Source organism: Anomaloglossus baeobatrachus, chromosome 10 (assembly GCF_048569485.1).
Source record: "Anomaloglossus baeobatrachus isolate aAnoBae1 chromosome 10, aAnoBae1.hap1, whole genome shotgun sequence".
Lineage (NCBI taxonomy): Eukaryota > Metazoa > Chordata > Amphibia > Anura > Aromobatidae > Anomaloglossus > Anomaloglossus baeobatrachus.
In genome coordinates this window covers 110,506,359-110,519,049 of record NC_134362.1, presented here as the reverse complement: position 1 = coordinate 110,519,049, position 12,691 = coordinate 110,506,359, and the positions used below count along the sequence as shown (strand labels likewise).

The 12,691-nt window shown below is 46.0% G+C and overlaps 1 protein-coding gene across 2 annotated transcripts in view; it reads right to left on the bottom strand.

Annotated features, from left to right (window-relative positions):
- The window catches only part of PRRG4 (proline rich and Gla domain 4), a 193,656-nt gene extending 184,741 nt beyond the window's left edge, over window positions 1-8,915 (bottom strand). For both annotated transcript variants that reach the window (XM_075325596.1, XM_075325597.1), the window contains exon 1: window positions 8,659-8,915. In XM_075325596.1, the coding sequence (XP_075181711.1) occupies window positions 8,659-8,699 (41 nt within the window). In that variant the 5' untranslated portion in view covers window positions 8,700-8,915. The remainder of the gene's footprint in view (window positions 1-8,658) is intronic.
- Between the last annotated feature and the right edge of the window lie 3,776 nt (window positions 8,916-12,691).

Here is a 12,691-nt window from a genome sequence, read left to right as displayed (position 1 = left end):
TTCCTCATACATTGGACGTTTTGTTGCACGAACCTAGTCAATTGTAACGTGTGACATCCCTCATACGATTTTGGTGTCTGATGCTATATGTGCAGGTGTGCGCTCTGCACCGCAGCTTAAAAAAGCTCTGCTTCAGAGCGCAGCTGAAAAGCTGCGTTCTGAAGCGCCTCACAATGTCTGTCATTCACTAATCTCTGTCAGTCGGTCACTATCTCTGTCCCTCTCTCTCTGTCCATGTCAGTCTATCCCCCTCTCTCATATACTCACCGATCCCCGATCCCCGGCGCTGCACGGCATTCACACTGCTCCGGCGGCTTTTACTGTTTTGAAAAAGCCGGCCACCCATTAAACAATCTCGCATTCCCTGCTTTCCCCGCCCACCGGCGCCTATGATTGGTTACAGTGAGACACGCCCCCACGCTGAGTGACAGGTGTCACACTGCACCCAATCACAGCAGCCGGTGGGCGTGTCTATACTGTGTAGTGAAATAAATAATTAAATAATTAAAAAAAACGGCGTGCGGTCCCCCCCAATTTTAAAACCAGCCAGATAAAGCCATACGGCTGAAGGCTGGTATTCTCAGGATGGGGAGCTCCACGTTATGGGGAGCCCCCCAGCCTAACAATATCAGCCAACAGCCGCCCAGAATTGCCGCATACATTATATGCGACAGTTCTGGGGCTGTATCCGGCTCTTCCCGATTTGCCCTGGTGTGTTGGCAAATCGGGGTAATAAGGACTTATTGGCAGCCCATAGCTGCCAATAAGTCCTAGATTAATCATGTCAGGCGTCTATGAGACACCCTCCATGATTAATCTGTAAGTTACAGTAAATAAACACACACACACCTGAAAAAATCCTTTATTAGAAATAAAAAACACACACATATACCCTGGTTCATCACTTTAATCAGCCCCAAAAAGCCCTCCATGTCCGGCGTACTCCAGGATGGTCCAGCGTCGCATCCAGCGCTGCTGCATGGAGGTGACCGGAGCTGCAGCAGACACCGCCGCTCCGGTCACCTCCACGCAGGTAATGAACACAGCCGCGCGATCAGCTGAGCTGTCACTGAGGTTACCCGCTGTCACTGGATCCAGCGGTGGCCGCGGGTAACCTCACTGACAGCTCAGCTGATCGCACGGCTGTCTTCATTAGCTGCGTGGAGGTGACCGGAGCGGCTGTGTCTGCTGCAGCTCCAGTCACCTCCATGCAGCAGCGCTGGAAGCGACGCTGGAGCATCCTGGATTACGCCGGACATGGAGGGCTTTTTGGGGCTGATTAAAGTGGTTAACCAGGGTATATGTGTGTGTTTTTTATTTCTAATAAAGGATTTTTTCGGGCGTGTGTGTGTTTATTTACTGTAATTTACAGATTAATCATGGAGGGTGTCTCATAGACGCCTGACATGATTAATCTAGGACTTATTGGCAGCTATGGGCTGCCAATAACTCTTTATTACCCCGATTTGCCAATGCACCAGGGCAAATCGGGAAGAGCCGGGTACAGTCCCAGAACTGTCGCATCTAATGTATGCGGCAATTCTGGGCGGCTGTTGGCTGATATTGTTAGGCTGGGGGGCTCCCCATAACGTGGAGCTCCCCATCCTGAGAATACCAGCCTTCAGCCGTATGGCTTTATCTGGCTGGTTTTAAAATTGGGGGGGACCGCACGCCGTTTTTTTTAATTATTTAATTATTTATTTCACTACACAGTATAGACACGCCCACCGGCTGCTGTGATTGGGTGCAGTGTGACACCTGTCACTCAGCGTGGGGGCGTGTCTCACTGTAACCAATCATAGGCGCCGGTGGGCGGGGAAAGCAGGGAATACGAGATTGTTTAATGGGCGGCCGGCTTTTTCAAAATAGTAAAAGCCGCCGGAGCAGTGTGAATGCCGTGCAGCGCCGGGGATCGGTGAGTATGAGAGAGGGCTGCTCAATTCAGTTACTCAGGAGTTTAGCGGTCACCGGTGAATCCTTCACAGGTGACCGCTAATCAGGACGAGACACAGACAGAGCCGCAGCATGACAATGAAGTCGGGTGAGGTTCACCCGAGTTCATTCTGACAGTGCGGCTCTGTCTGTGTCTGCTGTGAACTACCATTCAGCTCTGCTACATGGCTGTCTGTGTCTGCTGTCAGCGGCCATGTAGCAGAGCTGAATGGCAGATGACATAGTAAAAACGCATCCCTACCCATTACACACGCTTGGCAAGTCAATAAATAAAGAAAAAAAAAAGGTGCCCAATGCATACGTCACAGAACACATGATCTAAAGGATCGCACACAAAATTGATCAATTTAACATAGACTACTAACGCACGTGTGACAGCAAATGAACGACCTACGTGCAATCTCATTCAATCGCATATGCGACCTGCGCATGTCACATCGCATACGAGATCGCATACCTAATTGTAAGGTGTAAAGCTGGCTTTAGACCCGCAACACACATTCGTTTAATTTGTACGTGTGCGGTACGTATTTGCACGTACCGGAGACACGTACACACGGAGACCCATGTTATTCAATGGAAGATGTCACACACACGTAAAATCACACGGAACGTGTGACCGTGTGGTAAGTACGTGTGTGAGTTTTTCTACACGGACGACATGTCCGTTTTTGGCCGGCGGCACGCAGGCACGGGCCCACTTTAGTCTATGGGTCCGTGCCTGCACGTACCGCACACGGAGTATGTCCGTGTTCAGCACGTTTCGTGCGTGTGCGTTTTTACACTAGCGATCTTATTTTTTATTTTTTTTAAATTAACCCCTTAACGACCCATAACGTACTGGGTACGTCATGGATCGTGTGCCGGTAAGCCCCGCCCCCTGCCGCCGGCAGGCGGCGGCGATCCGCGCACATATCAGCTGTTATCAACAGCTGACATGTGTGCCTGCTAGCCGCGGGTGGAATCGCTTCCACCCGCGGCCATTAACCCCTTACATTTCGCTGCCAAAATCTTGACAGCGATATGTATATGGGCGCCACCATGACAGTCACTTACCCCGCCCCCACCGGAAGTCACGTGACATGATCACGTGACTTTTCGGCGGTTGCCATGGTAGCACAGGGTCATGTGATAACGCCTGTAGCTAACATGACTCACTTCCTCTCAATGCTGGAATACAGCCGGCATTGAAAGTGAAGCAGCAAATCTGCAGTTCTCAGCTCTGTAGCTGAGATCTGAAGATAGTGCAGAGCGATCGGATTGCTGATCGCTATAGCCCCCTAGGGGGACTAGTAGAATAAAAAAAAAGTAAAAAAAAGTTTTAAAAAATTAAAAAAAATAAAAAAACCTAAAAGTTCAAATCACCCCCCTTTCACCCCATTGAAAATAAAGGGTTAAAAAAATAAAAAATACACACATATTTGGTATCGCCACGTTCAGAAATGCCCGCTCTATCAAAATATAAAATCAAAGAATCTGATCAGTAAACGGCATAGCGGCAAAAAAATTCCAAACGCCAAAATTACGTTTTTTGGTCGCCACAAATTTTGCGCAAAATGCAATAACAGGCGATCAAAACGTAGCATCAGCGCAAAAATGGTACCGTTAAAAACGTCAGGTCGAGACGCAAAAAATAAGCCATCACTGAGCCTCAGATCCTGAAAAATGAGAACGCTACGGGTTTTGGAAAATGGTGCAAAACGTGCGCCACGTTTTTTGGACAAGCTTGTGAATTTTTTTTAACCCCTTAGATACAAGGAAACCTATACATGTTTGGTGTCTACAAACTCACACCAACCTGAGGCATCCCATAGATCCCTGAGTTTTACCATATAGTGAACACAGTGAATAAAATATCCCAAAAACTATTGTACGATCACACTATTTTTGCAATTTTTCTGCACTTGGAATTTTTTTGCCGTTTTCCAGTACACTATATGGTAAAACTTAAGGTTTCATTTAAAAGTACAACTCGTCCCGCAAAAAATAAGCCCTCATATGGCAAGATTGATGGAAAAATAAAAAAGCTACGCCTCTCGGAAGAAGAGGAGCAAAAAACAAAAACGCAAAAACGGAAAGTGCCCGGGGGCTGAAGGGGTTAAAGTCAGTATACTTACCTTTTTTTCTGCTGTTCTCAGTCATACTTACATTGGCGCTCGGTTTTTTTCTTCCCCCGGCTCATACCGCTCCCCGATCACCAGCGCGGCGAGGAACAGCTGTGCAGAGAATACGCGGCAACAATTACTTTGAATATGCCGGCCGCTCATTAATCAATCTCGTATTCCCTGCTTTCCCCACCCACAGACGCTTGTGATTGGTTGCAGTCAGACACGCCCCCCACGCTTAGTGACAGCTGTCTCACTGCACCCAATCACAGCAGCCGGTGGGCGTGTCTATACTCTGCAGGAAAATAAATAAATAAATAATTAAAAAAAACGGCGTGCGGTCCCCCCCAATTTTAATACCAGCCAGATAAAGCCATACGGCTGAAGGCTGGTATTCTCAGGATGGGGAGCCCCACTGTTGTGAATGTTAGTTATGTTTTAGCTGCTGGGAAGCTCCCTCTGGTGGCCAGGAATGGTTTGGACAGAGACCAGGTGTGTTGTGCAGTGGGTGTTTCCTTTGCTAACTCTCTGCTTATTTAAGTCCTGGTCTGATTGCAGGCTGTTGCCGGATGTCAGTTGTTCTTTGTATTTTCAGCCTGCTTAATCCTGCTCTACACCATATCTACTCCAGATAAGTGCTTGCTCTTTATTTATTGTCTGGTTCTTTTGCTTATCTGGGTTTGTCATTTGTTGTGGTTGGTTTCAGTTTATTTCCTTCCAGGGATTTTCCCCCTCAGTGGATTGTTGAGGAACTCCCTGCAGTTCTGTGTGGAGTATAGCTCCTTTGGGTTCATGTGTTTGTGGCTTGTTGAATTTGTTATAATTCTTGTTTTCTGTTCATTGGTATGACAAGGGCACCTGGTATAGGACAGAGTTCAGATCGAGCGTTCTGAGGGCCTTTTTGTACTATCAGGAAGTTGGTATTTTGCAGGGTTTTTCTCTGGCCACCATCAGTCCCTTTCCTGTCCTTTCCTATTTTAGTCAGCGGGGGCCTCACCTTTTGCTAATCCTGTCATCTACCTGTGTATTGTGTTTTTCCTATATCACTGCAGTCTTTGAATGTGGAGGGCTTGCTATTCTTGTCTATTTTCTGAGGCAGAGAGTTATTCATCTTTCCTACCTTTAGGATAGTTAGTTCTCCGGCTGGGTTCGCGGTGCACAGGATGTTAGTTCACCCCTCGGCTACTTCTAGTTGTGATGGTTAGTAAGGGGATGGCGGCCAGATTAGTTGCCAATTCTCTTGTCACCTTTTTGTTAATGATTTGTGGTGGTCTTCCATGGTTCCGGATCATAACACCCCACGTTATGGGGAGCCCCCCAGCCTAACAATATCAGTCAGCAGCCACCCAGAATTGCCGCATACATTATATGCGACAGTTCTGGGACTGTACCCGGCTTTTCCCGATTTGCCCTGGTGCGTTGGCAAATCGGGGTAATAAGGAGTTTTTGGCAGCCCATAGCTGCCAATAAGTCCTTGATTAATCATGTCAGGCGTCTCCCCGAGATACCTTCCATGATTAATCTGTAAATTACAATAAATAAACACACACACACCTGAACAATCCTTTATTAGAAAAAAAAAACACTAACAAATTGCCTTGTTCACCAATTTAATAAGCCCGAAAAAGCCCTCTATGTCCGGCGTACTCCAGGATGGTCCAGCGTCGCTTCCAGCTGTGCTGTATGAAGGTGACAGGAGCTGCAGAAGACACAGCTGCTCCTGTCAGCTCCACGCAGCTAATGAAGACAGCCGCGCAATCAGCTGAGCTGTCACTGAGGTTACTCGCGGCCAACGCTGAATACAGCTGATCGCGCTATTCCCTTCATTAGCTGCGTGGAGCTGACAGGAGCGGCGGTGTCTTCTGCAGCTCCGGTCACCTTCATGCAGCACAGCTGGAAGCGACGCTGGAGCATCCTGGAGTACGCCGGACATGGAGGGCTTTTTCGGGCTTATTAAATTGGTGAACAAGGCAATTTGTTAGTGTTTTTTTTTCTAATAAAGGATTGTTCGGGTGTGTGTGTTTATTTACTGTAATTTACAGATTAATCATGGAAAGTATCTTGGGGAGACGCCTGACATGATTAATCTAGGACTTATTAGCAGCTATGGGCTTCCAATAACTCCTTATTACCTCGATTTGCCAACGCACCAGGGCAAATCGGGAAGAGCCGGGTACAGTCCGAGAACTGTCGCATATAATGTATGCAGCAATTCTGGGCGGCTGCTGACTGATATTGTTAGGCTGGGGGGCTCCCCATAACGTGGGGCTCCCCATCCTGAGAATACCAGCCTTCAGCCGTATGGCTTTATCTGGCTGGTATTAAAATTGGGGGGGAGCGCACGCTGTTTTTTTTAATTATTTATTTATTTACTTTCCTGCACAGTATAGGCACGCCCACCGGCTGCTGTGATTGGGTGCAGTGAGACAGCTGTCACTCAGCGTGGGGGGCGTGTCTGACTGCAACCAATCACAGCCGTCTGTGGGTGGGGAAAGCAGGGAATACGAGATTGATTAATGAGCGGCCGGCATATTCAAAGTAATTGTTGCCGCGTATTCTCTGCACAGCTGTTCCTCGCCGCGCTGGTGATCGGGGAGCGGTAAGTATGAGAGAGGGCCGCTCACTTCAGTCACTCGGGGGATTAGCGGTCACTGGTGAATCTTTCACAGGTGACCGCTAATCAGTATGCGGCACACAGACAGAGCCGCGGCATGACAATGAAGTCGGGTGAAGTTCACCCGAGTTCATTCTCATCGCGCAACTCTGTCTGCTGTCAGCCGACATGTATCAACGACATTGTGCAACACACAAACGGACATTCCACATGGACATTCCACGTACACATACACGGGCATTTTACACACAAACACGGACATTTTACACGTACACACGGCTCGCATACGCCATCACACGGATGCCATACGTACCGGAGAAACGCCCCAAAAATACGGAACACGGACCCGAAAAACGGACCGTGTCATACGGACTTTTTTTTGCGGAAGTGTGTTTTAGGCCTTAGAACTATTGATTAGACTTCCATTGGGATATTATATGCCCCCTTCATCCTGAGAGTGTAGACCACATTCACATTTAATCTCAGGGTTATTGTACATTAGGACCATGTCTTTATATACATTCCCATGATAAGTATTTGTGAGATTTTGAAACTGCAGAATTTCTGCATTGTTTCTGTTCCTTAGTTTATTTGCATTTTTCACTGTATTTTTGTGTGTATTTATGTAAATCAAGCTGCTTTGTGTTTCAAACTTCCTTTTATTGACATTCTTAGGTGCAGATTAAATGTGTTTTTGTTGCGTGTATGATGTGGAAACGCACTAAAAACGCATGTCTATTCTTTCACCTGTGGAGTTTCCGCATCTAATACAAGTCTATGGGGAAATTCCACACAGAAGGCTCAGTATACCAAGAAAAATTGACATGGGTCAGATTGGAAAAATGCATCACAGGTCAGTTTACATAGAAGAAGCACCGTGGGCATGAGATTTCTATAAATCCCATCCACTTACCTGTACTATAAAACGCTGTGTTTTGATGCGGTGAAAATATGCAGTGTCAAAAACACAATAAAAACTCATCATGGGCACATACAAATATTCAACTTCACATTGGGCAGTCAATTCCTGGCTTCGTAATGGTATCACAACCTGACCCAACTGTTGGAACCGTTGGTTGGAATCTCAGACAAGAAAATAGACGTTTTGATAGAAAAGTAGCTAATAGCATCTGTGTTAAAGTGAGAGACATTCTTTTATTTTTCCTGACTTCCACAGGTACCCTTTAGTGATGTTAGATCTATAGAGCGAGGGTAGTGGTAGTGGAAAGGCCAGTGTTAGTACATAAGTGATGTCCAAGTAATGATATACGAGCTTGTGGTTGGATAACACCTTTGTGTAGTCCACCGAAGTAATTACAGCTAATCTCAAGTCCAGACGAAACTACAATTAATGGGGACAGACCAAGCTAATTTTTTCTCTTTCCTTGCTATAGTTATTAAATATATATTTTTGGTAGCAACTTCTAGACGAGGGTCAAACAGCCCATCTGCTCTAGTAATCCTACTGTCCAGGTCATTCACATGCTGGCAGGACACGGTCAGATACTACAAACTCTTCATCATTAGTAAAAAACATTCTATGTACAATAAGAAAACAGCTACCTCTACCTGCATCAGACATTGGGAGCAGGTAAATGTACAATGTAAAGTTACTCACCTGGTGTATATATGTAGGTATGAATATCCTGCACATGCATTAGATGCTACCCACCAACCAGGAGACCCTATTCTGGGACCGTTTTATAGAAAACATAATTTCTAGGCAATTTTTATCAAACTCAAAAGTTGCAGAATACAGTATATAAAGCATGGGTGTCCATTTTATATTTTCTAAGCCAGCCTCGTTTTTTGTTTGCACACAACCCTTTGCTGATTACTTTGTTAATATCAATCTGCATACACAAGCTAAAGAAAAGATAGGAAACACAAATTCTCATTTTAGTCATATTTCTATAAAGCAAAACACCGCATTCCATTAACAATTCCGATATAAGCTCAGGAGACGTATAAATGTCACCGACTTACCTGAATATAGGAGCCCTATTTCCATAGATGAACAGAGTCATCAGTACCTAGAATCCTGTGCTTTTAGGTGAGCACTTCTTCTCTCTAACCTTACCACTTCTGAAAAGGTCAAAAACCAAAGTCCAAGCAATAAAGTCACAACAATTCCAAAGCATGGACTCTTCTGGCTACAATATTCTCAGGACAAGCCCATTGAAATCTTTATCACCTTATGTAGCCGGGGCTAGACAAAGTCCCATCTAGTGTTCCACCAGGAAGTCATGAGGCAGGTAAAGGTAACTCCTCCTTCAGGTACCTGCCTTGTCTTGTGAGACTATTGTGTCATTGAACAGGTATCCACCTAATATGATTAGGACAGGCACTTCTGACTCATTATTCCCAGCTATGACTCTATTAGGAGTAATAATTAAACAACGCATTAATGAATATTAATATCATAAAAGAAAAGCAAATAAGAAAGATAAATACTAACACTAGAATAGAATTCTGCTGCTCTACCAGGCAAAGTGTAAAAAAAGATTTACTCCATTCATGTCATTGACCCAGTTCTCTAGCCTACTGATTAGCAAATCTATACTCTTCCTATTAGAATAACTCCTTTAAATATGTCCCATTATGCAAGCTGTGCACTGACTACTTTACATTGTACCAGTGTCATAGCTTCACTGTTGTCCCATGAAAAGATAAAATATTTACAAAAATGTAAGCGCTGTACTCACGTTTTGTGATATTTCTGTATTAATTATGTTTTTAATCTTTCTTAAATATAAATTAAGTACATGTAGGGGTGCAATTATGTTTTTAATCTTTCATAAATATAAATTAAGTACATGTAGGGGTGCAATGTTAGTCCGCCTCCACGTGGTGCACCCTGGGTAACGCTAAAGGACTAACGATCTTGATGACCAAACAATCAAGTTATATCTAGATTTCCTGGTTAGTATATGTTACATCATACCTGAAAATCAACAGAGGAACAAAGGAACAACTTTGACAATGCCTAAAAAGTATAATGGTATTGTCACAAATGTCACTCCTCAAATGAAAGATCTTGGACCCATGGTGAATATCTGCCAAATTAATATTGAAGGTATCAGCCGCCTAAAATGTGTTTTCCTCCACAAGTTCCTCACTGATAACAAAATAGATGTACTTGTTCTTCAGGAAACGCATGTTGAAACTGAAGATCAATTCCTAGTTCGTGGCTCCATCTATAGCCTGCTTTACACGTTGCAATTAGTTGTACAATCGCATTTGCGATGTGACACGCCCAGGTTGCATATGGGATCTTATGAGATTGCACGTAGGTCGTTCATTTGCTGTCACACGAGCGTTAGTAGTCTATGTTAAATTGATCAATTTTATGTGCGATCCTTTAGATCATGTGTTCTGTGACGTATGCATTGGGCACCTTTTTTTTTTTTAATTTATTGACTTGACAAGCATGTGTAATGTGTAGGGATGCGTTTTTACTATGTCATCTGCCATTCAGCTCTGCTACATGGCCGCTGACAGCAGACACAGACAGCCATGTAGCAGAGCTGAATGGCAGATGACAGCAGACACAGACAGAGCCGCACTGTCAGAATGAACTCGGGTGAACTTCCCCCGACTTCATTTTCATGCTGCGGCTCTGTCTGTGTCGCATCCTGATTAGCGGTCACCCGTGAAGGACTCACCGGTGACCGCTAATCCCCTGAGTAACTGAAGTTAGCAGCCCGCTCTCATACTCACCGATCCCCGATCCCCGGCGCGGCGCTGCACGGCATTCACACTGCTCCGGCGGCTTTTACTATTTTGAAAAAGCCGGCCGCCCATTAAACAATCTCGTATTCCCTGCTTTCCCCGCCCACCGGCACCTATGATTGGTTACAGTGAGACACGCCCCCACGCTGAGTGACAGGTGTCACTCTGCACCCAATCACAGCAGCCGGTGGGCGTGTTTATACTGTGTAGTGAAATAAATAATTAAATAATTAAAAAAAACGGCGTGCGGTCCCCCCCAATTTTAATACCAGCCAGATAAAGCCATACGGCTGAAGGCTGGTATTCTCAGGATGGGGAGCTCCACGTTATGGGGAGCCCCCCAGCCTAACAATATCAGCCAACAGCCGCCCAGAATTGCCGCATACATTAGATGCGACTGTTCTGGGACTATACCCGGCTCTTCCCGATTTGCCCTGGTGTGTTGGAAAATCGGGGTAATAAGGAGTTATTGGCAGCCCATAGCTGCCAATAAATCCTAGATTAATCATGTCAGGCGTCTCCTCGAGAAACCTTCCATGATTAATCTGTAAGTGACAGTAAATAAATACACACACCCGAAAAAATCCTTTATTAGAAATAAAAAACACAAACATATACCCTGGTTAACCACTTTAATCAGCCCAAAACAGCCCTCCATGTCCGGCGGAATCCAGGATGCTCCAGCGTCGCTTCCAGCGCTGCTGCATGGAGGTGACCAGAGCTGCAGCAGACACCGCCGCTCCTGTCACCTCCACACAGCAACTGAAGACAGCCGCGCGATCAGCTGAGCTGTCACTGAGGTTACCCGCTGTCATTGGATACAGCGGTGGCCGCGGGTAACCTCAGTGACAGCTCAGCTGATCGCGCTACTCACCTCAGTTGCTGCGTGGAGGTGAGTGGAGCGGCGGTGAGTGGCGCGATCAGCTGAGCTGTCACTGAGGTTACCCGCGGCCACCACTGTATCCAGTGACAGCGGGTAACCTCAGTGACAGCTCAGCTGATCGCGCGGCTGTCTTCAGTTGCTGTGTGGAGGTGACAGGAGCGGCGGTTTCTTCTGCTGCTCCGGGCACCTCCATGCAGCAGAGCTGGATGCGACGCTCCAGCATCCTGGATTCCGCCAGACATGGAGGGCTTTCTTGGGCTGATTAAAGTGGTTACCCAGGGTATATGTTTGTGTTTTTTATTTCTAATAAAGGATTTTTTCGGGTGTGTGTGTTTATTTACTATAATTTACAGATTAATCATGGAAGGTGTCTCATAGACGCCTGACATGATTAATCTAGGATTTAGTGTCAGCTATGGGCTGCTAATAACTCCTTATTACCCCGATTTGCCAACGCACCAGGGCAAAACGGGAAGAGCCGGGTACAGTCCCAGAACTGTCGCATCTAATGTATGCGGCAATTCTGGGTGGCTGTTGGCTGATATTGTTAGGCTGGGGGGCTCCCCATAACGTGGAGCTCCCCATCCTGAGAATACCAGCCTTCAGCTGTATGGCTTTATCTGGCTGGTATTAAAATTGGGGGGAACCGCACGCCGTTTTTTTTAATTATTTAATTATTTATTTCACTACACAGTATAAACACGCCCACCGGCTGCTGTGATTGGGTGCAGTGTGACACCTGTCACTCAGCGTGGGGGCGTGTCTCACTGTAACCAATCATAGGCGCCGGTGGGCGGGGAAAGCAGGGAATACGAGATTGTTTAATGGGCGGCCGGCTTTTTCAAAACAGTAAAAGCCGCCGAAGCAGTATGAATGCTGTGCAGCGCCGGGGATCGGGGATCGGTGAGTATATGAGAGAGGAGGATAGACTGACATGGACAGAGAGTGAGGGACAGAGATAGTGACCGACTGACAGAGATTAGTGAATGACAGACATTGTGAGGCGCTTCAGAACGCAGCTTTTCAGCTGCGCTCTGAAGCGGACCTTTTTTAAGCTGCGGTGCAGAGCGCACACCTGCGCACATAGCATCAGACACCAAAATCGTATGAGGGATGTCACACGTTACAATTGACTAGGTTCGTGCAACAAAACGCTCAATTCTAGACAAAGATACGATGTGTTTGCGATCAACGGTTTTGCGTTCAATCCTGATCGCACGTAGATGTCACACGCAGATACCTCACAAACGATGCCGGATGTGCGTCACTTACAACTTGACCCCAACGACGGATTGTGAGATTCATTGAAGCGTGTGTTGGGGGCTTATGGCTTTGATCTAATTGGTGCTACATATGACTCTCATTACAGTGTAGCCACATATGTGAAAGGTAACATTGAAAACG